Here is a 25,340-nt window from a genome sequence, read left to right on the forward strand (position 1 = left end):
GTTTTCGCTCAGCCCTGGAGCTGTGTTTGCTGTGGGAGACAGCAAACAGAAACAGCCCTTTGTCATGAGAAGCAGCAGTGATCTGAAGGGCCAGAGCCCTGGTGTGGGGGCCAGACTGCCTTCTCCCAGCTGCTGTGCCCTCATCCATCCCTGGATGTCTGTGTGCTCCTTCTCCTCCAGCTCCAGTTCTGAAGCAAGGGCTGAAGCCCAAAACTGACAGGAAAACCTTTCTGCCAGCTCTGATGGCAGAAAATCCCACTCAGCTGCCCCACACATTCTTGCTCCATCCAGTCTTCATCCCCACAGAAACCCTCACAAGGCTGTGGATGCAATGTCAACACAAGCCATTCTACTATTTATTTTTATTAAACTGCTTAAATTTAAGCAAAGCTGCCGTGCAATTCCTCCAGTCTTCCCCCTGATGTGCTGCAGGGTTTGGGCAGGGTGCCTCATAATTTAGCTCAAGCTAGTTCCAGCCTCCAGTAGGTTTATTGCTTGTAATAATACACAGCCTGGCCTTGACTGTGTGAATTCATCGCTCTCCCCCAGAGACAAAGTGCTAGCTTGAACACGTTAATATTTTTAGTAGTGCTGTTCTCCTCCTCCAGTTAAGCCATAAAACCCAAGGGCACACATATTCCAAGCACCTTTTCCCAGCTTCAAGTAATCTACCATTAGCCACAGATTACAGGCTCACAGCATGCACAGGCCAGTGAGTGCCAGCAGCGTGTACCCAAACCTTGAAGGCAGCAGCCTTTCAGCAGCAGGAGAGGCTTTGAACACAATCCATGGAGTTTGCTCCCTCTCAAAAGCCAGCTGTGCTTTCTCTTTTCCCACCCTGTAGAAACGCCACGTGCCAGCCCTAACAAAAGGGAAAACACGCCAGGCAATGGGGCACAATGCCATCGAGGGGAGCACCCAACTCTGCTGCAGCCACAGGGCTGCCTTCTCTGGGGGAGAAAACAACCTGCTGGGTCAGGTGGCCATGGGGATCAGACACCTTTACCCCAGGAGCAATGCCAGTGAGCTGAGAGGGAAAGCTGACAGCATAAGGCAAGGGAGTTAGTCGGCAGAAACTTGCCAGGCTTAAAAAGGGCAGTCTGGTCACTTCTGGCCAAGGAACTGAGAGCAAAGTATGTTCTAGCAGCTTAGCGGTGATTGAATTGTTCTTTTGAAGTGCCAAGGAGATCAAAATAAAAGGCTATTTTCGGGTTTTTTTAAATCCCCTTCTTAGATTACCAGAAAATCCCGGCTCAGCTCTGGTGGGAAACAGGTACAAAGTGTCCCTGCAGTCGCCACTGCACAGCCCCCGACTCACACCTCCACATTAGGAGTAAAATGGCAACACCACAACGTTGAGAGGGCTTCAAGATCAACTTTCAGGTGATTTTACATTCCCTGGACAGTGTCACAGAGCACTGGGAGAATGGATCTGCATAGCAAAGACCAGTGCAGGGTCTCCAGCTCCTGCCTAATGAGAGTTAGGTGAGACACTGTGAGGGCTGGTCCTACAAAGTAGCCCATCCTCTCAGTTCCCATCAGATTGGTGATGCTGAAGGTCCTTGGTGCTGCCCATAGTCCTCCAAAGTCCAAACCAGTTGCCCTTGAGGTGGCTGAAAGGGATTCAAGAGCAAGCCCAGTGCAAGTCACACTCCAGCAGGGAATGGGGAATAAAAGTTTATCTTGCTTAAACACAGAGCTGAACAAAAGCAAGAGGGAAGGTCACGAGATAGGGACAGAAGTGGAAACTTGAAACAACAGGGAATTGTATTTGATACCAGTATTTGACACCAGGAGAGAAGTAGAAGCAAGTCTTCCTGCAGTGATGGAGGAGACAAGCTCCAATGCTGTCTGCTGGCCTATAGGCAAAGAGAGGACATTTCTCCTGACTTAAAGCTCTGAAATATGCTTGTAAGGAAGCTGGAAATTCCCTTCCCAACTCCTTATTTTCTTCCTTCTGTGAGAGGGGAAGCTTTTTTTTCATCTGACCTTGCCTGGACATGGTCTGCATGTCGTGTGATTGACCCAGGGGCACTCCATTTCCCACAGACTCTGCTTGAACATGCAATGCATTTCCAGGTCCTGGTGACAGTGTAAAGTTCAACTGAGGATTGCTCTGTGTAGCTGGGGGCTCATAATCCCAGTGGGTCAAAATGTTTAAAGAGGTTACAGGCTTTTCTGAGGGAGTATTTAAACTCCAGCTGTCAAACCACTTGCATAGAAGAAAATTGTAGACTCAGCCAGCAGTACATTAAATTGCTGTTTCCTTGTCATTAATCTAGTAGCATGCATTGTTTTCACATTGCCATAAGAGAAGAATAAAACTGTGGCAAATTTATGCTAAAAAATTATAAATAGTACGCCTAAAAAAAAAAATGGCAGTGAAGAAATTCAAGGGGACACACATTGACGAGAGCCTCATCAAGAAGGCTCTTGGCAAAGCCCTTGGAATGCCTTCAGGGTCTGATCTTTTCAGAAAGCCATCTAAGGGACTTGCAATCTGCTTCATATTCAGTTTAATCATGCACAAAAAAAACCCCCACTTGCAGATTTTGCACATTAAAAGCAGAATAAGAAAAAAAAAATCAGATCTTTTTCTCAGGGTCTAAAAAACGAAGTCTGAAAATGAGGAAGTTTGGTGTTGCAATTTCCTGGGAAACCTCAATCTCACCCCCCTGTCGCTATTGTTCTGTACTTTGGTCTATAATACAGATGCAAGTCTGATAAATTAAGTGCTTCACAGACTGTTTTCTTTCCATTTGCAGGAGAAAAAGCAGTGAAGGAACACAGGTGACATCTGCTGTGAGACTGCAGACCACTTTCTCTAGTTGCTTTGAAGAAGGTGAACCTGCTGCGGGTGTTTGCTATGGGAGAGGGACAAGTAAGGCTGTGGCTGGGGCAAGGCCATGTGTAGGACACGATAAGCCCTTCTCAAATGCTTATCACTGAAACTCCCAAGCCAAAAGGGCTTTTCTGCTTCCCTCCTTTGTGATAAGGCAGATATTTCTGTTGACTGAATGTAGGTTCACTACAAAGAAACAGAGAATGAGGTTGGTGTTGGAGGGGGAGGCTGGTGGGATAATCCTTACTGGAGCAAGTTCTACTGTGAACAAAGGCGAGCTGAGGCTCGGGTTCCCCCAGGCTCTACTCTGCTGTAACCACAGGCAAAACTCTCCTCTGCAAAACATTCCACAGCCACAAAAATACTTAAGGTGCCCTTTTCCCACCTCCATCCAACCCTTTCTTCCTCCTCCTGCTTCTCCCTAAGCACTTCCCATGCCACCACCTGACCTTGCCTCACCTGTTCCCTGAGCCCCCAGTTTTTCTGGTGGGACAGAAAGGCAGGAGACAGCTAAAGCTTGGCTGGATTCTGCAAGCCCCTAAGGGGGTGAACAGTAGTCATCTCCCCCTGTGCTGAGAGGAGGTTTGTCCCTTGCCCCTGTGACTGCTGCCCTTCAGCAAAAAGGGATGAAACTGGGCAGTGGATTGAGAGTTCACTAGGGACAGGGAACAGCCCCCCAAGACAGCTGGTGTGTAAGTATCACTTAGAACACTCAGTGCGTGGAAAACAGCTCAAAAAAATTAAGGCAGCTTTTACTACAAGCAGATTTTCTCAAGCAGACAGTTGGAAACACTGGGGGAAAAGAGTGAGATGGTTAGTTTGGGGCTTTTCAGTTTTTGATGCTGCAAGAGGAACAACAGACAGGCTTTTGGTATGGAGGAGCACAATAGTACTAACCTTGGTACGTGTTTTTCTCTTGGTTTTCTTTAACAACTAAATAAATTAGATCTTCTCCTAGGACCTTCACCAATCATTTAAAAGGAAAATGTTTATTAGGGTGATAAACAACCAACCCTGATGTCTCCCATCAGGTAGGACTGGCGAAAAGAGAAGAGGGAATAGAAAAATCACAGAGCCCCAGAACAGCTGAAATTGTAAAGGACCTCTGGAAGTACTCCAAAATGACTAAATATTACAGATAGGACTGAACACAACATAAACACCTGTCTGTATCATGCTCAATACTGTTACTCCCTAAATGTACAGTGCTGTGTGCAATTCTGTTTGCTCAGTTTATTTTGGTGACAAGGCTGGTGGCAATGTGGTTATTACAGGAGTGGGAAGGGTCAAAGGACCCTCCTTTAACCCTAAGTGCAAGGTGGGCAGCACACTGTTCAGCTCTTGTATGTATTTTGCAGGGACTAGCAAATGCAAGGAGACAGAAGCCAGAGCAGTCTGAAACCTGCTTGAGGGGAGCTCCCCCACCTCTTCATTATCAGCAGTTTCCAAGGCTGAGCCTTTGTCTCCCTCTGTAACCCCCTTCCCACCCACACACATTCCTTTCCAGCAATGCTGCTTTATTTGGCTTGTCATTATCTTTTTGCTAAATCCACTTAATCGGTGCATTTAACTCTTTGTGTTCCTTAATAGATCCTCTGATATCACTTGTTTACTGAAAAAAAAAACCAAAAACCCAGCAGCCTTAAGTACTACATTTCAAAACAACATCTAAATTGAGACAGGTCTTGCCAGTCCCAGTGTTGAACTGTGCTGCTCCAGTAACTCCCATACACTCCACGAGACACAAGGCAAGCTGGACTTGATGAGTTGTGAAGCTGTCCAAGTCAAAGTCTGCACAGAGCTGGGGTATTTCCAGAAATCCGAAGTCTCCTTTTCCACAGGCTCCTTTAGGACAACAAATCTGCACCCCCCTGCTATGGACTACGAAGCTTTTAGTGCCTCTGTTGCAGACTGGAGGAAATCCTCTCTCTGCTGCTCAAAGGTGATTAGTGTAGTTCCCCATGTGTTCTGTACCTGCTCTAAATTTCCATAGCCAAATCTACCAGGAATCTAAGGAAGAAAATCCTAACTGTAAGTCATGCCAGCAAAACCCCTAATGCCAATATAATCATGTCAGGAAATTAAAAAAAAAATTTAATGTTCCTCTGGCAATTTGGTTTTATCTGGGGAACTGCCTGAAGTTTTACACACTTAAAAATGCCCCAACCTCATGGCACCATCAGCTGTACCCACACTGGGAACTTCATCAGTATAACCCACCCCAAAGTGTCCCTAGCCACTGTCCAACGCAGCACACAGCTTTGATGTGGAATGGGAGGCTCTCTCCTTCTCAGTGAGTTTTTCTTTTGAATGACTGGAGATAAGGGAGGTTGCTCTTGAAGGGCTTTGATCCACAGGAATTGCTTTACTACTGAAAATGTACTTGTAGACCAAGCTGGCACAGCACTCTTCACTGGGGGTGTAGCACTAGGGGTCAACCTGGGCCTGGCCCCCATATGTCAAGGCATCAAAGTGCAAAGGCCTAGAGCAGAAAAAGCAAAAATGTGCAAGGATCTAACTCCTACACATCCTCTGCTAGGGTTTCTGCTGGTCAGAGCACAGCACTACTAACTGCGAGTACAGACCTGGCCCAGAGTAGTACCCAAAAGTAAAGGTTTTGCTTTATTCTCAGACCCCTTTGTAACTCCTGGAGGAAGAGTGAAGCCCCTCTAAATGTTTGGGAGGGAAATCAGGGAAAAAAACCCAGCAAAACCCCCTACAGTGCCACGTGTTCTTAATCCACGTTTTTTTTCTGTGCCTAGCACCACACTTTAGGGAGCAGGGCACTGAGCAGGGAATCTCCAGAAGGCTTTGTCAGAGAGGAGGCTCCACAGCCCTTTCCTGCTGACAGCAGGGAGGCCCTGCATCTGTTGGCAAAACCAGCATGTTTCTGACATGGCAACAACATGGGTTAAATTCCAGGCATGACCCAGGCGAGTCACAGTTTTAACATGTTAACATGCTCTACCAGGGGAAAAGCTGAAGTATTTTTAGCATGGCCAGAGTGTTTGTCTCTGCACTGTTCTGGCCTTTTTTGGAATTGTTATCTCTGGTCTGGAAACAAATACAATAGCCTTTGCAATAGTGAAATACCACTTATTTTCTTTTATTGTTTGCCACAAAGAAGACTATGAGTTGTACTTCAAAGAGATGAAAAGGAGAAACATCAGCTACTTTCAGCACAGCTCACTGCTTTTACAATGCCAGCCAGTTCACTTGCTGCTTCTCTCTTTCTGCCCACGGCTCCCAGCCTTTCCTACTTACATGCTTAGCTCTGACAAAATCTCCGTGGAGAAAACATTTTTCTTCATGATGAAATTCCACTCCCAAGTTGTTGCTTGAAAGCATTGCCCCTTGCTCTCCTGTTTGACTGGGGTGAGTCCAACAAGAGGGATCAACAAAACATACATTGCCCTCTTGTCCTGCCCCTCACACAGCTACTCAGACCAATCTCCAAGATGTGTCAGGGAGAAGCATCTGTTGACAGAATGTTTGGTTTTATCTCGTTAAAAACCCACCATGCTGTGCTGGGGCAGAGCCCAGCAAGTGAGTTAGGGCTAAAGGAGGAGATGAAGTTTAAGCACAAATGTAACGACAAGAATCAACACAAGGCAAGTCTGAGGACTGAAAGGGAAATCACATGAAGTGAAGGAGGGACTCTTCCCCTCTCCTGTTTTCTTATCCCATTTCAAATAATATTCCCTTCCTCCTCCCCTCTGCCTGGTGCCAGCATAAGCATGCAACAGAGCCATAAGGAGCAGCCATCTGACAGTCCCATGCTCCATGTGGCTGCCATCAGCGTGCCCAGGGACCAGCAACACCTAGGCCACACATGCAAGTTACCCAGGGAAACAAGATTCTTGGAAGGATTAATGGTGAGAGAGGCTCGTGTGGCTGCAAATAGGAGACTGTGGTTGATCATCTGCTCCCAGTTGATGGGAGAGGAGAACAAGCCTTTTATTTTGTCCCAGTTCTTCTCTTCCTCCTCTTCAGAGACTGCCATTACCAATCTGGAATTGCTTCTCCAGTTATTTCTTGTTGCTTCTGGAGTGGGAGAGAAGATGGGGCAGGGGGGTTGTGCCTGGCAACTCAGACTCATCTCTCAGGCAGCAGGACGAAGAAGATGGCCTTGAGGAAGTGACCAAAACTGCAAACAGCGGCCACGAGCCAGTGGGAGCGAAGGCTGGGGTCAGTATTCACCACACATTTTGTGATGTCTGCCTAATGAGGAGGGAAGAGAGATGGTCAGAGAGAAATGCCCACATCAGCCACTCCTGCAGGCTGTCCCGGCCCCACAACCCACGGCATTGCACCACCACTGCTGCAGCACCAGATGCTGGCTCTGACACTTCCACACAATGAAAGTTATTAAATTAGGCTCAAGAGCCCTGCAAAATACACTTTTCCTAACTCCCCAACAATTAGGCTAAGTGTCCCCCTTTTCAGCCACTCCTGGGGAAAGAAATGCTACAGGAAGATTATCCAGCACTTTCCATTTTGGATCACTAAATACAACTTTCTTTCCCTGTTCAACAGTTCTAGGAAGCCTTAGCAGTATCAGCATTCCCATCCTCTTCTGTAAAGCCAGATGCTTCCCAGAGGTTGTCCTGTTAAATATCAGCTCAAGTTGCTTGTACGTTTTCTCTTGCCTGAATGCTTTCTTTGGAAGACATTCAAGCAAGCCATCCCCCAATTTAAACCTAAAGCAATGCAAGCTTTGTAGCTTTGTTTGTGGAAATACATATGCCAGCAGAGATGCCTCCCAGACGTGTGGGCCAGATTTAAAGATCTCTTGGGCAGCCAGTTTCAAGTATTAACAAGAAGAGAAGCTGGCCTGCAATGATTAAAAAAACCCAAAAACAGCAACAAAAAAAAACCACTGTCAAATTGATAGAGATAGGCTCTCATCTGGCATAGGAAGGAGAAAATGGAAAATATCAAGAGAGTGAAGTGAACAGGACAGAGGTAGAGAGAAAAATGTATTTTCTGGTGCAGGAATCAGAATTAAAAAGCTTTGCCTGTGATATAACTGAGTTGTGGTTAAACTCCAGTCTAGCACAAGATGTGGACTGTGGTTGTGTAACAGCGGGTGCACCATTAGCACATCAACCCCACGTGGTTTTCAGAAACAGCTTTTGGGTGGCAAATGAGAACAATAATCTCACATAATCACACAAGGATGGCAAATGTTCACAGCCCCCAAAGCCTTTTCTTTATAAGCTTAGCTCAGTAGTCTTCCAAATTCGCCTTCTGACCTAAGTCTCTCATTGACCAAGCACAGACAAGGCAGACTCTCAACCCTGAGGTGTTCCTCCCCAAAGCAGGACACGAGAGACGATGAATGCTCCCATAATCTTCTCTATTCCTTCTGCCTGTGCTCACGACATGCACGAGCCTTGCCTGGCCAACCTTGGTCATCACTAGAAGAAAGGAAAAGGGGGTTGAAGGGACAAATCCCAGAATCTGGTTAGTGAGTACAGCCACACTAACCACCCCCATCATCGTCTCCAGACCAAAGCTCTGCTGACAGCAGCCTCCCACACGTTCCAGCAGTTCCTTGTTCACCGTGTCTGGAGGGCTGGCAAGGTGCGCCTCGCCACAGCGCTGATCTCCTGGGAGCATCAGGAGAAGCTGAGCCCATGAACAACTGACAAGCAGAGACTGCAGGAAGAAGGAACACAGGCACACAATGGTGGGAAGAAACAGGATGACAGGAGAAAGCTGAGCCAGCACCAAGGTGTGGAAATACTGCTGCCTATAGCTAAAAAACACAAGCAAACATAGCAAGCAGAGCCAAGGTAGTTACCAGGAGATGCTGCAATGTGGTACAGGTGGTTACAGGTACCTCATCTGTATTGTGGAGGAAAGCAAGGTGGGTCTCCCTGAATACTTCCAGCGATGGCTTAGCACACTCAGCCTATTTGCATCTGAAAAAAGCCTGAACTGATTCAACTTGTCAAATTCTAGTGACCTGCATGGGGTCACGTTTAAAACACAGTTGTGTCCAACTGTCCCTTTAGTTGAGAGGAGTCACGACCTGCAGGTACCTCTCTGAACACATATATTAGGGTACCTGACCCATGAGAAGCATAAGCTCTAATGGGCTTTAGTGCCTCACGTGAGCCAGTACAAGGCCCAAATACACACACTGGGTTGATTACAGCTGTAGAGGGTTAACTGCCAGATGAGAAAACATGAACTCCTTAAAGCCCTGCTATGTTGCCCCAAGGCAATGACCTCACTGCTCTAACCTAGAGGAGCTGCACTCAGAAGCACTTAAAAATTTGTATGGGGCTTGCTTAAATAAGCAAAATTGCTCAGCTGTTTAACAATTGCCTTAGCTGTTGTTATCCAAATCAAGCCTACCTGATAAGACAGTGGAATTGAAAACTTCAAAGCTACTTACGTCTTTTTGCCTTATCAGGCACTGATAAATTGTTGCAATGGCAGTTTGATGTTCTATGTTAATTTTTCAAACAAATTCAAGTCACATGCACTGCTTTGTAGCAAATGCTGCTAAAAAAGTTTAAATCTTTCTGTTCTACTGTAAAGCCACTAGTGAGGCTTCAAACTCTTCCCAGGAAGAAATGATGTCTCAAAGGTTCTTTCTTGTTCCTTCTGTGAGGTTTGGGTTGGGTTTTGCAGTCTTCTCCACCCTATGGAAGCAGCATGGGAACCTGCTGCTGAATGGAGAATTTCAAATGCCTTTCCAAAGTCTCCATGGTGCCTTTTCTGGATCAGCTCAGGGCATGGGGGTTACTCTTGGCAGCCTCAGCCTAAGGTGATGCATAAGAGATGGGGGCCATGTGAACAAGGATGGCATGCCAGGACAAACCAACACAAGCCAGGCCAGGCAGTGGGTGAGAGGATTCCAGCAAAGAGCTGTTTGGTCTGGCCCGTGAGTGAACAACGCTGGGAAATTCCTTGCTGCAGTGCCTAGATCAAGAGGAAGAACATTTGGGGAAGCACAGCACAAGATGGCAGGAGGATTAGCAGCCTTTCCCCAGACTGAAGGATCCCCTCGTTTCTAGAGGGAAAGTACTTCCTTTTCACAGCCCAGAATTGCTGATAAGGGGGTTGGAAATGGGCTGTATCAGAACAACCCAGCAGCCTTCACAGTCTTGTGCTTGATGGGGGGCAGTGAAGTTGGCTTCCCTTCCTTAGGGCCAGATCCCAAGAGCAATCAGCATAAATTCAGCAACTCCAATAGGAACATGCTGCCCATCTAAAGAGGGATGGCTGGCAGAAGGAGCCAGGGGTGGACTTTTCTCCTCAGCTGCACAGAACCACAGCTGGTCTGAGGATGGGTTTTGCAGCTTGTTCGCTATGCAACAAATTTTACAAAAGTATCCTTTTGGAACTATCCAAACACTGTTTTGAACTCTAATGAAGCAATATAAAAATTAAAATAAGATGCTCACTTATCAGAGCACACAAGTTTCAGCAAAAATAAGAAAAAAGTGCTTGGAAACCAGAAGGGGATGCGTTCCTATGCAACATTCCTGTTTTAATGAAACTAGATCTTAAAAAAAACCCCAAAACAACAATGTTTCAGAGAATACATTTCAAGCAGCTCTACAGGTATGCAGTTAAAGTAAGCCTCAAATGATACTGAGGCAGGGATTGGCATTCACAGGCAGGAACAGTGTTACTTAATCCCAGGATATCCTCTTCACCTGCCTTGGCACAATTAATTTTTGGAATGCAAAACGAAACAGATCAGGGCATTCAAATCAAAGGTTACTTTTAGCCCAATCAAACAGTTCCCAGAGTTAGCTGGCCCCGAGGTGTCACAGTTTTAGAGAGGACAGGGATGATTTAAGGTAGGATTGGTACTCAGTAAGTGCAAGGGATCCAAAATCAGAACAATGATACTTTCCCAGTGGCTCTTTGCCAAAAAAGGTGCCTTCACTCCTGAAGAAATCAGGTGCCTGAACCAGCTACTGACACAGTTGGGAAGTCTCAGCACAAAGGAGCAATGCTCCGTTTGGAAAAAGACATCCCCCTCTCTCCAGATCTGTGTGGGTGAGGAGCCTGACCATTTCCTGACAGCTCAGGAATAAATTTCACCTCTTGGAAAAGAGGGAATTTGCTGCTGTGGCTCAGTTTGGAAAGAGTGCATGCCTTGGGAAGCAAGATGTCCCATGAATTCAGTGGTGTCACAGGGCAGTATTTTTCCCCAAGAAGAATCTGCCCAGGAACACACTAGAGGATCCAAGGACTGTCTGTGCCCCTGGCAGACAGGCACATGGAACCTGGTACATATGGATATCACCCAGTTGCCAGCCACTAACACAGCCAGCCAGTTCTTCCAGTCTGCTGGGGAGGTCACTGGAAAGGCATATAGCTATGCCACAGCACCAAAATAAAGTTCTTACTATGAACGATCCTCCACAGGAACCAATGCTCACAGTGGGTATAGAGAGACCAAAGAAATCCGATGCTCAGAGGTGAGATGAGAATTAAGTTGGCAGGCTTCATTTTTTGCCAGTTTCTAGAAAACAGCCAGCCAAGAGTATCACAGAATCTCAAAGAATGGTTTGGGTTGAAAGAGACCTTCAAGATCATCCAGTCTCATCCCCTGCCTGGAACACTTGCAGGGATGGGGCAACCACAGTTTCTCTGGGCAACCTGTGCCAGTGCCTCACAGGAATTACCCCTACAGTGTCCCACTATGACTGGCTGCTAGCTCTGGAGAAGATCAGGAACACAACAGGTGCTGGTGGGTCAGGACTGAATTATTATGGCACAGCTATGCAGGAAGCTGAGGACAGGAATAACTGATGTTTTTGAGGATGGGAGCACAAGGCAGTAACAGAGTTATCTAAGTCTAGCACAGGTGTAAGTAGGACAGAGATGGCCGTAGCACAGTGGAAGAGAATCTCACACAGCCTCTTTCTGCATAAAGCTTCAGGGAGTGCACTCTCACTTGCATTAACTGGGATATTTTCTAGTCTGGACATGCAGAAACAAGTTTGATGAGACAGCATTTCTTACCCAGCCTCCTCTCCTTTTCAGCCATGTCACCAAGGTCTTGCGGACAAACTCTCCCAGGCAGTCAACGATGGTGTGAACCATGGCTGGCTGCCCGTGCCGCACGCAGTCCACTGCCAGCCCAGCTGCCACAGCATAGAGAGACACCACCTTGCCCCACGTTATGCCTGTGAAAAGAATAAAGGTCATTCATATTTACACACACACTCAGTTCAGTCTTGAATAATCAAAGGAAATGACTCTGCTTCCTTACATGTGCCTGTGCTGCCCACGTACAGCCACAGTTCTGGGTGTTCTCCACACGGGGGAAAAGAAATACTAGAGGAGCAGAATTGGGGAAGACTTTCCACATAGAGAAGCGGAATGAAATAATCTGAGCTTAGTGTGGTTTAATTGCCTCTCAGCACTGGCTGCACAGCTTTGGAGGAAGCAGCCCAAAGGCACCATCGGGATTGGGAAGATGTGCCCCACCATGTTTTGTATTGCCATTGGCTCTCAGCCATGCACATGCTGCCCAGGTGATAAAATTCAAATAGTTTGAACAACCTGGGGTTTTTGTCTTCAACAGAAAACTTAAACACCCTTAGACAAAGCATTCCTGGTTTTTTCTAATCACTGTTCCAATGTGACACTCAAAGCATACAAGATAAGCATCTTCAGTTCTATCATGGCACAAAAGCAACAAAGGGAGGCAAAGCTACAGGGCCAAGAGGGTTTATAGAATCATAGTTGGAATAGAGGAGTCATAGAATCCTGAGCTGGATGGACCCACAAGGATCACTGAGACCAGCTCCTGGCCCTGCACAGACACCCCAACAATCCCACCCTGTGCCGGAGAGCGCTGTCCAAAGGCTCCTGGAGCTCTGGCAGGCCTGGGGCCATGACATTCCCTAGGGAGCCTGTTCAGTGCCCAACCACTGTCTGGGGAAGAATCTTTTCCTAATATCCGTTCTAACCCCCATGACACAGCTCCCTGCCATTCCCTTGGGTCCTGTCGCTGCTCACCAGAGTGCCAAGTGCCTACCCATCCACTTGCACTCAGGAGGGCAGGTGTCCTCTTCAATGTAAGGACTAGGCCTTAGTCTCCACCCAAAAACAGGTAGCTTCAAGGATTTGGCCTCTCTGTCTACTTAACATTGCCTATGCTAGCCCACTGAAGACAGTGCAGGGGTGGAGTCAGACAGTTATCTAATCTCCCAGAAGACAGCCTTCCTGCCAGGCTGACCTGCCTGCAGCAAGAGCTCCATGGAAGTTGTCCCAGCAGTAGTCATCTTCCTGTTAGCATTAACGAGAAGCGCGGGAGCTCAGCTCTAGGTACCAGCCAACCTCCCGAGGGCTCCCCAGAGCCTTACCAACACCACTGGGCATAAATCCTTCATGCTCAAACATTGCAGTCAGCTGCCCCTCATCAGGCTTTTATCAGGACCAGTGACCTGGAAACACAACCCTTTCGCTCCCGTGCAGAACTACCACTGCACAATGGCACATCCCCCCTGTACTTTATTACCTGCAATAGCCATATTTATCAAGCACACTGCCAAGTGTTTTACAGTGTTAGGCCTCTATGGAATCTGTCCAAAGTCTCTCCCAAACAGAGCCAGAAGCCTGGTGAAGTTCTAATATTTAAAAACCACACTAAACTGTTCTTGCAGGGTCGCAGCAAGAAAGAAAACAGGTGAGAGGATGGAAAGATCTGTGCAATGCCTTGATCTATGGATCAGGAGGGGTTAAACACACCATTAGAAAACTGGATGTGCTCAGCAAGCAAAAATACAATTTACATGGGGTAAAGAGTCTCCCTTTTTCCTTCATTGCACTCTCAGATCCCCAGGTAGCCTGAACCAACTCTGGGATGGAGCTCCAGCCTCCACACAGCTCTTCTCACTGCAGCAGAATGAGAACAGTGAGAATATTTCTCTGGAAAACATGCAGATTTCAGAGCATTTCCACAATTCTTACACTTGGTGCTTCAAAAGAGACACTCACACTAACACTTTTAGGAATTGCTTGCTTTTCTTTTCCTTAAATAAAAGAACTAAACTTTAGAGGAACTCTTCAAATGTCAGCCACAGGAATACCTTTTTAGACTGAAGAAAATCCATTCAGTGTTACAAAAAAAGCCCCATTTTTCATGACTAATGTAAGATCAAAATCTGCAGATGAACCCTTTGTGAGGCTCTGCAGCAACAGTAACAGCATTAGCTCAAATCCTCTGTGATACTCTGACCTTCTGCAGAACCATCCCCGAGATCAGAGGAAGTTATTAATGCAGCTGAAGTGAGTGTTCTTCTGGTTTTATTTGCTGAGCAGACCCTGCGGTGTCCCCGACACCAGCGCTGTCACTCAGGAAGTTCACTGCCTGTTTGGCATTCACACTATTTATCTGCCTTTCTCACTTTGTGTGTCACCATGACAGCCAGCAGAACGAGCCAGGAAGAGTCTATGAAACCACAGAGGACTAGACAGAGGGGTTCTCCCTGCAAGAAAGAGGCTGTCCGAGTGCAGGTCAATACAGTTCTACCTAACGAAAGAAGCTTTACAGGGTTACACTCCTTGCTGATGGTATCTATCTCCAGGACTAGAGCCTCAGCTGGCTTATATTCAGCTTTGGTATAAGTCAGTTTTACAGTTCTCCATCCCTGCAGAAATATGGTTCCTTGCATCTTGAGTTACATAACAAAAGTTACCCAAAATTCCAGGGAGGAGTTCACTGGCTTATTCCCAAGCTTTTACTGACAGCACTCTTTAAATATCTGAAGCAAGTCCATTAACTCTGAGATACTTACATGGCAATAATGAACACTGACACGACTGAAGTCACTCTGGTACAGAAAGACAGCTCCAGTCTTGGTTAACTTTGTTTTGAACCCAAGTTTCTCTTTCCAACAGAAGAAAAGTATATCTACAACCTGTGAAAAATAAAGGCTCAAGAGACCAATGACTTCCCCAGTACACAGGAAAGCAGTTTGCTCCATGGCACATCAGTCCAGAGAGGATGGAGAGGAAGCCCTTCAGCTCCAGCTTCCCTGCCAAGATTGTTCCATAGTGGTACCTGCTGCAGGACTTGCACGAGGTAAGTGCTTCCCTGGCACAGGGAGAGAACCCCTCTCCCTTTCACTGGACAGCAGAAAGAGAACGAGCTCTTGGTTAATGCTTATAATGGTAATGGATGTGGAGGGCTCAGGGGTCACATCCTCTTTCCAGAGCATGCCCATAAGGGTCAAACCAATCCTTCAGTCTGCCCTTCCTGTTACTAGCAGAGCCGGTCCATGGGGGCAGGACAGGAGGAAATCCCTTCCTGATTTCCATTTGTCTGAAGTCCTCTTGCCACTGCTGGAGGCAGAAGATGGAGACAGCAGGCTGGGCTTCTCACTCACAACAGCAGGGCACAGCTTATGCTCTTGCTCTCATTAGACATTGCAGGAAGCAAGGGAAGAGCAGGCATCTCCAACACCTGGGCTGTGCTTGTGGCTGGGCCCCCTGCCCAGGAGGGCTCCAGCAACCATTCAGCCCCAGGCAGGAGAGGGCAGGGGAACATGCCCCAGCAGCCCTCCTCTGCACTTTCCCAGGACCAGCTCCATCAACTTTTCTCTCAAGTACTCCCTTGGCAGGGGCAGAGGAGCACAATCTACTGAGAGGACAGTGCCTCTGTCCCCCATGCCGTCCAGGCCGGGTTCAAAGTGACACTAGTGTGATGCATCTCTCAGCATAAGCTGGAATTGTGTCTGGCCAGTGCATATGAGAAGCAAAAACACATCTTGCTCCAAATTCCTCAACAGGCCTGGCTGTCATCCACACCGGGTGAAATGGGCACTCATCACCAAGCAAGACAATCCATTCACAGCTTCCCACTGCGTGGATTAACGTGCACAGGAGCTAACAACAACAGGGAATGGAAAGCTGGTCCAAAAAGGAATGGTCAAAAGAGAGAAAGCTCTGCTCACAGACATGGAACAGAAGGATATGGAAAAAGTTAAGGGAAAAACAAGGGCTGCTTAGAAGGCATTATAAAAAATAAGAAATATAAGTTGCATTCTCTAGGCCAGCCATGGAGCTGAAGGTATGTAAACATTGCTGAGCCCAGGGTAAAATGAATTAGCAGGAGAGGAATGCTCTTGAAAGTATTCCTGCTCATATGAGCTTTTCTGCCCCAGGGGAGAGATGAAGAAGCCATGAGACACGGCTGTGCAGTCTCAGGGCACCACACCACCCGAGGTTATTCAAATAAACTTCCCTCTGCTCCACTCAGCATCAAAGTCTCACTCACAAATCAGACCTTAAAGAAACACGATCCACTGCTACACTTCCACAGCTGGGAGAATACAGCCAGACACAATATACTCTGGTGGAGAGAAAAGCTGAGGGGGTGTGCACAAGGCAGGAAGCTCAAGTCATAAGGCCTAAGTGATGAGGGAGCAGCAGGATGCATTTCTAACAGCATTTCAGAGAAACCCAGAATGGTCTGGGTTGGGAGGGAACTCAAAGCACATCTCATTCCAATCCCCTGTCATGGGCAGTGTTACACCTCAGTCACTTAATTCCAGGTTTTGCTCTGGGTAGATGCAAAGGAGAAAATCCCAACCAGATATTCTCGAGAGGTAAAAAACACACAAAAATTGACTGGCAAACTATAGAAAATTAAGGAACATTGGCAAAAGAGTAAACACAACATAACATCACTTACCACTGCATAGACTTAGCCCACCAAACATAGAAAACCTTTAAACCCATTCAATATCGTATTCCATGAGAAGAGAGAAGAAGAAAGGGAGAAAAACAGAAAGACAGGAAAGATATAGGAAAACAGACATATAGCTACTAACTCCTGGGCTCCAGTGATGTAAAACTCCAAGATGAAGGTAGGGTTAAAGGACAATGTGCTTGCCTCATGGTCAGGCTTCTTAAAGCTTTGGCCCATCCTGGGCCTTCCTCCCAAGAGGGACTTGCAGTCTCTCAGCCACTCAGGGACTGGGGAAGGCAACACTGGGGGGCTGCCTTCAGTGTGCCGTGGCTGACAGACACTGCAGGGTTGGGGGGCACAGGGGGCAGGGCACCACCTCACCAGAGCAAGGCCTGGCCCACCCCCTCCCATGCATCCTAAGGTGTCTCAAAACAAGATTACTTTTTCCAGTCTCTGACAGGCAGGGACACCTTCCATTATCCCAGGTTGCTCCAAGCCCCATCCAACCTGAGCTTGGACACTTCCAGGGAGGAGGCAGCCACAGTTTCTCTGAGCAACCTCTGCCAGGGTCTCACTCTCCTAGGGAAGAATTTCTTCCTAATATCTAATCTAAACCTACTACCTGTTAGTATGAAGCCATTCCCCCTTGTCCTGTCTCTCCAGTCCCTTGTAAATAGTCTCTCTCCAACTTCCTTGTTGGCTCCTTCAGGGACTTGAAGGCCACAGTTAGGTCACCTGGAGCTTCTCTTCTCCAGGCTGAACAACCCCAGCTCTCAGCTTTTCCTCTCAGCAAAGCTGCTCCATCCCTCCTCTGATCATCCTGGTGCCTCCTCTGGACTCACTCCAGCACCTCCATGTCCTTTCTGTGCTGGTACCCTCAGGCTGGAGGCAGCTCTAAGTGGGGCAGAATCTCCCCCTCCCCTGCTGCCCACACTGGGGGATCAGCCCAGCACATGGGTGGTTTCTGGGTCCCAGTACACAGGACTGGGGCATGTCCAGCTCTCACCCACCAGCACCCCCAAGTCCTTCTCCCAGGGTTGTTCTTGACCTGCTCATCCGAGCCTGGATATATCCCAGTGGTTGCCCTGACCAAGATGCATCATTAGCACTTGGCCTTGTTTAACCTCATGAGATTCCCATGGGTCACTTCTCAAGCTTGTCCAGGTCCCTCTGGATGTCATCCCATCCTTCAGGTGTGTCAACAGCACCACTTAGCTTGGTGCCATCTACATCCATTTGCTCCTGCGGGGAAAGTGCTTTCTCCTCAGAAAGCATTAACCCTACATTCCTGTTACACAGGGTTCACTGCAGCCCACACACTCTTGATTAAAAACCAAACCCAGTAAAAAACAGGCTGAAAGGTTTCAAAAAAGCCCTCATGCCTAGCAGCTCTTACCAACAGGACAGAACTGCTTGCTTTAAGGAAGGAAAACACCTCTCCCTTTTCCACTTCTGTTTCTCCACCAAGTGACCTCTTCCTTCTGGCATTTGTTTGAACACCTGAGGTAAATGTCAGCTCAGCCAGGCCCCAAATCAAAGCCTGTTCAAGTCAGGGGAAACTCTCTTGCTACCTGCAAAGGCAGCTTTGGACCACACACGAGAATCAGTGGTAACATCACAGAGATGATGCTGTTGCAGATCCTTTACCATCAAAAGCAGATCAGGGCTCTGCAGTGCTTGTTTCCACACAGATGGGCTCTCCTCACCCTGAATAACTAATGAGTCATTTGGAAACAGGGGAACAAAATACACCTTGAGCCTTACCATAGTCTCTTCTCCCAGCCATGGGACAAAAGGAAATGGCCCCAAATTGCACCAGGTGGTGTTTAGATTGGGTATTAGTAAAAATTTCTTCACTGAAAGAAGAGGCATTGAAACAGGATGCTCAGGGCAGTTTTGGGCTTAGTCAAGACCTGTAGACAGTGTGGACAGGAAGCGAGCACAGACAGAGGTACAGTGTGAAGACTCAAAACCAGACCAGAATGCGGAAGACAGACATGTAAAAGATTAATGAGAAAACCTCTCCAGCAAAAAAGGGTCAAAATCCCCTGCTTCCTTGCTGGAAAGGCATTGTAAGTGACTGGTGGGGCTCCCCAAGCTGTCTAAGCACTGTAGTGTCAGACTGTAGCTGTTTTCTTAACAAACTTGGTAATTGGCATGAAAACTCAGACTGAACTCGAGTATCTGGTTTCCTTTGCTCAATAAGAGCCTCTTTCCTCTGAACTATGATTCTGGCTCCCAGCATCAGCAGCACCCTGAGCTATGATTCTGGCTCCCAGCATCAGCAGCATGAGCTGGAATAAGGGAGACTCCCATGCAATGAATCTTCTGCAGTTGCCAATGGTGAGCAAAGAAGCTTGGAATGAGTGACCTCCCCATGCAATGAGGCAACAACCAGCTCCTAACAAGGAAGGGCAGGAGGTGCCTTCTAGAACGAGACAGAACCTACACGAGGATATTACAACCCAGGACATCTCCCAGCCAGAAGACAGCAGAGAGGAGCTCTCATTAAATCATTAAAGCACGGCACACTGCCAAACTGCCCACAGCCCACAGGTTGAGAAACCAGGCCCCACCTTCCAGGCTATCCCAGAAACACGCCTTCTCCGAGAGAGGTGGCTCCATCCTGTTCCTCCCACCCAGCCCTGTTTGTGGATCTGTCTGGGCACTGTACCTGCAGTGAAAATCTGTGCAGCCACTGCCAGGAAAGCATCCGACACCACCGTCTCCGAGTGCAGCGAGATGTTCAGCTGGCGGGCGATATTCCGGTAGACATTGGGGCGAATGTACTCCAGCTCATCCCCTGGAAACAAACAGCCAGGAGTCAGCACACACAGCACCAAGTCCTGCTCTCACCATGGAGGAGTTATGGTTGGGCCACTCAAGGGATGCCTTCAGCCAAAGAGGCTGAACCCCAGCTCCACCTGAGTTTAAGCAGGCAGCAGGTGCTTAGGGTGGTTTAGATGCAATTCCCTATCACCTGCACCCTCTTTCCCAATATGCCCTGGGCCTGGGACTCCTAAAGGAAGCAGAGGCAGGCAGTGGCCCTGTACCCCTGGTGTGGCTGCAGCAATCCCTGATATAAGTGCTGTTCCCAGGCTGGCTGCCTGCCTTTCCTCCAACACAGGAGACAGGCCTCAGATAAGCAAAGCCATGCCATTTTATTTCAGAAGTGAGAAGGAGGCATGTACATCCATGTGAGCTTTTGAGAGATACGCCCTTCCTCAGCACCCCATCGGGCTTGTACAAAAATGCCTGAAGTGCATGAGAGCGACTCAAGAATGCTGAAGGCTGATGAAAGCCAAGGATCCACCCAGAGCTGCACAACATTAATTAAACAAAGAGACTTTCAGCTATTTTATGCTCACACAGGCACTTGAGAGTCAATCTGGAGTTCTTTCTCTCCTCCAAATGGTTTGCATGGCTGACTGCTCAGCAGTAAGATATCTGAGACACAGATATGTGCTTTCACCTCCAGAGTGCTTTCTGCCCAGCTGGGAAATGGCTGGAGGTGTTAGGCCAGCTTGAAGACCAAGACAAAAATACCAAGGATAAGCAGAGAACCTCCTCCTAAAGCACTGAGCTATGAAGCTTGGGAAACAACAGTAAAGCTTTTCCTTTGTAGCAAAATAAAACCGTTGTTGAGTAGTAGAATTAATAAAGCCTGGTTTCCAAGGGATTTCTCTCTCTGTAGAGGTTCATGGATATTTAATGATGGTTGCACAGCTGCTGTAGGAGCATGAAACAATGCAAACACCGCATGGCACCAAGGCCCTTTGTGCATGGAGAGCCCTTTTTGGCTTAGCTTTAGGACATGCTGTGCTCTTCTCCCACACAAGGGTGCTCCAGGAAGAGGAAGAGCTATCCCAACAGCTTTATATCCCCTTTATATCCCACAGCAAGACCCAGGTGACTTGGCCCAGCCAGAGGGCAACTGATGATCCTCAAAATTTCATTTATATGAGAGGCAAAAAGGAAGATGCCACTGCAATCAGGAGATTGTTATAGAGTCATTAGCTACTGATCCTTAATTCATTTATCTGGCACTCAGCACGGGCAAAACCCAGCTCTATAGAATTCCACAGCTGAGCTCTCTCAGCCCTTTCTGAGCGTGGGATTGTCCCTCTTTGATGGCAAGAGGAAACCTGCCAACACATGGTCAGCCCTGATAAGAGGAAACCTTACTTGGACTGTTCAACAGCTGTTTTCTCCTCACAGGCAGCACACAGGCTTCCAGCTAAAGGTAAGGAAATGGGGATAGCCCTGGTTAGCTGAGAGGGAGGCACAGGAGGCTGGGATCAGCCCTTGGTAGCCTGCCACTGCTACAGCTTCTAACAAGCAGTGCCTGGAGGCCCCAGATGAGATCAGGGTTTGGTTGGAGGCACATATGCCCTGTTCTGCAGGAAGGCACAGGGCATCCGGGGAAGGAAAGCACAGGAAAGCATTCCCATGCTCAGAGAGCCTCCCTGCCCCAGCAGCCCCAGGACCTCTCCTGCAACATGATACACCGGCGCTGGGCTCCAGTGCCCTTGTTCTGACACCCAACTTTGCAACATTTAGAGCAATTTGGGGGCTTCTCCTCCTTCCTCCAGTGATTATGGAGGAATTAGCAGGGCAGCAGTCAGAGTTCCCATGTGGAGAAGATCAGTGCAGTGGTCAAAGGGCACCTCCCTGGGCCTTGGCCAGAGGAAATACAAGTTCAGATAAACCAGGCCTCTGACACACGCAGCAGGTTGGCCTGGGGTGCCTCATTTGGCTATACCATTAGGTTTTACCATGTCTGACTCATTAATTGCCCTAATTAGCTGATAAGCCTCACTGAGCTGATGGGGTCTCCCTCCCTATGACCTCCAACTGCATCGCCTGTGCCCAGGACCTCTGCTGGCCCACCAGGCAGTTCTCTGTGTGCAAGTGGGCTAGGAAATACTCCAACTTCCCATCTCCACAGGCTTCTCAGCACTATCATGAAGGAAAAAACTGGTCTGGCTTGTTGCACTGCTCAGGAAGTGGCTAAGGATTACCATTGCTGGCAGGTGGCTGGATAGCAGCTGGCCTTGTGCTGGTTAGAGCATCAAAGGGGAAAAGAAAGGGATGGGCCATGTAGCAAGTGGAAAAAAGAAACAGGACAGAAACTACTCTTCATCTTAATCAGGAGGACTGCTCACCTTTCTGGTTGCATGGGTACCACATGGTGCTCTCCAAACAGATTTGCTCAGAGAAGGCACCAAGTTCCTGGGACTATCAGCCAAATCTTTCCATCTGCACATGGATAAGTAACAGGAGAGTCATCCAGGAGACGCCTTCAGATCCAGTGCGCCACCTGCTTGCCCTTTAACATGTTCCTGGCCGCCCACAGAAGCTTGAGTTGAAAGCAAATAAATCTCAACCCCCAATCCAGGTGGAGAAGAAAGGGAATACAAATAGACAGTGAGATTGACAGAAGAACAAAAAAATTCCCCCAAAGACCAAACAACCACTGGAAACAAAAACAGAAGTTAAGTCAGCATAGAAGAGAAAAAGTGAAAAAGAATGAATTAAAAAAAAAAAGTCAGTTAAAAGAAACACAGCTGTGCCTTAAAAAGAAAAAGAAACTTGGGATAATATCAAACAGGTAGAAAGGGGAGAAAGTAGGGACACCAGCCCTGGTCCTGACTTTGTTAGGCCCAGCTAATGGTTACTTCACCACACCTGTTTGAACTCTGATGTAATTAAATCAGATGCAAATGCTGGTGGTAGTTTCCAAGCCAGATGTGAACTAATATACCAGCCTGCAGGTGAAGAGGGATGTTGGAAACAACTTCCAAGAACAAGGATGTAGTGTTCCCAAAAGACAAACAGCTAGACTTGAGCACACAGGATGCTACACAACCTGAAACAAAAGGCCAGGCAACTGTCAACATTTAGAGGGTGCTCCTGGTACAAGCTCTAGAGCATGTCTTCATGTCACAGCCTCCAGGCATGACCTTCAAATTGCTCTCCCTGAAGCCCCCAGAGTTGCTGTGCTGTGAGGGTGGCACTGAATGGAAGTGTGTGCCAAACAACATCAACCAACTCCTTCCTGCTCCAGCAAAAAGCAAGAAAACTTAGCTCTTGCTGAATGACTAAGGTAGACAGTTAAAGGACAATTAAACACACTGTCATTTAAAAGCAGCTTTTATAAAATCTCCAACAACACATTTTCTAAGCAACTACCCCCAAATTAAAGCTGGGTGAGCTACTGCTGAAGCCCAAGTCCAGCAGTAGCAGTGGCCTTAAAGATGCCAGATGCATTGTGGCAATCAAGTCACATCTGGAGAAAACACTGCAAGACCAGTTAAAATGCCCAGCTGAGAAAAACTGCTCTAAGTACCATGAGAATTGTTACACAGGTGGAGACCTGTGCACACAGAATCAGTTTGCTGCTTTCTTGGACCGCATTGTGATTTTGAGCTGTTGCAAGTCCTCAGAAAAAGGGCAGCTTTGCAGAAACCCTGTGCTGAGCTCAAAGAGACTGAGGAAACTCAAGCAAAGGAACTGTTTAGGGAAGATCACCTAAACCAAAACTAAATGCCAAAAGCAGGGAAGAAGAATCTCTGTATCATCACATGAAAAGCCTCTTCCAGAAACCTTAGTCTGGTCCGAATTGCTCCATACAATCTGAGTTCCCCCATCCCAGCAGGACTCACCTAGTCGTAGCAGTATGGTGGACACCTCGGCCAGCTTACCCCCAGGCACTGGGGTGTTGTACTCAGGTTTGCTCCAGCTGACACCTGCTTGAATCAGCCTTGAGTTTATGTAGTCTCTGCAGAGAGCCTTGGCTTGGGACACGAGCTCTTTGTCAGTGGGAGACCTGTCAAAAACCTCCATCACCTCTGCAGCAAAGACTGAGGAACGACGTAGCACTTCCATCCTCAGCTGCTGAACCCACACCTCTGCATGCACTGACTGGAAGGCTGAGGCAATGCCTTCGATGAGAATCTGCAGGAGTTGTCTAGTAATCCTCTGTCCTCAAGGTCTGTCAGAACTCCCAGCAGCTCTTCTCCACAGGCCAGTTTTTCATTTTAGCTGGTAAATAAAAGCATCTGTAAGTCCTCTAGCATCGCAAAGATGTAAATCAGAAGCTCAAAAATACAGTTATGCTAAAGTCAGTAGTATCAGATTTGCAAAACATTTGTCTCGGTCTGTCTTACAGACAAGGGGCAAAGTCTTGAGCCTTTCAGCCACTGACTATCCCTGGCAGCATGGTCCACAGAAGGGCTGCAGTTTTGAACTCTCAAGGTTTTTCCTCTTTTCCCATTCATATCTGGCAGTTCTAGAATTACCCCTCAGAGAGGCTAGACAGTCAGAGCATGGAAACACTTCATAGAATGTGCAGACAATCTCAGCTTGTTTCAATTAAACTGGAAAAAAAAAAGAACCCCAAATACCAGTTACAGTAACCTCAACCAGATGTCAACAGACATTCCAGCTCAGTAGGTTATGGATCTTTCTGAAGAAATGGCACTGTTGCAAGAACAGGGATATGGGAGCATTTGAAATGTCTTGATGGAGACACTTTACCATACTCTCAGTTTAGGTTTTGGTTGTGCCACGCTTTTTCCCAAAGCAATGTGCATACTACTTCTTGAAAACATCTAGCAATAGCAGAGAGAGCAAAACAGAAAAGTAGATTTTTAAAAAGCTTTATGCTATGAATGCCTAAAGGGAAACGTCAAAATTTCTTCAGAGGCACCTGAATTCATCTGCTGATCTGAGTTTTTAACCCAGTGCTGCTTTTGAAGTCAGAGTCAGACCAGTCTTTATTCAGATGTTAATAAATGCATTTTTTCAGTCTGCAGTTTCCAACATCTACTTACAATGACGATTTTCAAACAAAATACAGCCAGTTATTTCAGTTTGTCCCAAGGAAAAATATATTTACCTCTCATGTTGCACTTTTTCCCCCTCAGTGATTTCTTTTTGGGTTTGGTTTCATGTTTCTTTAGAAGATCTGCATCACTGGACACCTGGTTTAGGATTCATAGGTTACTGTCACACCTCTCTGGAGAGCACCAGCCTCCTCTGCTGTGCTCTCCACAGGGCTCATGCCAGTGCCTCCTTCCCCATCTCTGTCAGCCCCGCACGCCGGCTGCACTCCACCGGGATCCTTGGGGTTTGCTCTCCTGCTTTTAAGGGACCCAGGCGCAGAGGAAAGCTTCTGGCTTTAGCCTTGTAAGGAAGATGAAATAACCGGGAGGTGGGGTTGCTATACCCAGAGAGAGACGCTTTCTCCTCCCCTTTCCTCTCTCTTAAGGAGGCTCGCTGTTGTTCTTCACTGGGCTTCGTTCAAGGACTCGACTTCAGGGTGAGGGTGGGAGCATCACTTCTGGACCAGGTTACCCCAGGTAACAGACAGCAATGAATGCACTGCTGAACCAGGAGTAATTCCTGCTGCATTCCCAGAGCAGCTTTTGCAGAGTTGATGTTGGCCAGTCATTTTCATATGGTAGCCAGGTGGGTGAATTATTCACTGTCATATTCAGCTGTGGGTTAGTCCTCCCATTTCAGCCACCTCCATCATTTTGGACTATGTCCCTGCCCATGGTAGGGGGTTGGAAATAGATGATTGTTAAGGTCCCTTACAAGACAAACCATTCTGCAATTCTGTGATGATTTTGTGATTAACATAGAGAGCCACAGCTCAGGGCTAAGGCAAGCAGTGCTTGCAGCTCCCCCCAAACTACGAGTAGTCTGGTTAAAAAAATGAAGTGGGTTTGTTGATAGGAAATAGTTTATCCAGAATGAAGTGTATTGCAGGAACTTGCCCACTTAATCTCAAAGTGTTATGAAAAACATTTCCATGAG

The 25,340-nt window shown here is 47.4% G+C and overlaps 1 protein-coding gene across 1 annotated transcript; it reads right to left on the minus strand.

Moving 5' to 3' along the window:
- Positions 1 to 6,937: 6,937 nt before the first annotated feature.
- On the minus strand, positions 6,938 to 23,491 carry BOK (BCL2 family apoptosis regulator BOK; the record flags this gene model as incomplete). The annotated part of the gene is made up of 4 exons (XM_082288091.1): positions 23,183 to 23,491; positions 19,192 to 19,320; positions 11,840 to 12,003; positions 6,938 to 7,063 (listed from the first exon to the last, which is right to left on the minus strand). Exons 1-4 carry the CDS (start codon positions 23,403 to 23,405, stop codon positions 6,938 to 6,940), a joined length of 642 nt encoding a protein of 213 aa, XP_082144217.1. The 5' UTR covers positions 23,406 to 23,491.
- Positions 23,492 to 25,340: the final 1,849 nt, after the last annotated feature.

This window comes from Coloeus monedula (assembly GCF_965178545.1).
Source record: "Coloeus monedula genome assembly, chromosome: 10".
NCBI lineage: Eukaryota > Metazoa > Chordata > Aves > Passeriformes > Corvidae > Coloeus > Coloeus monedula.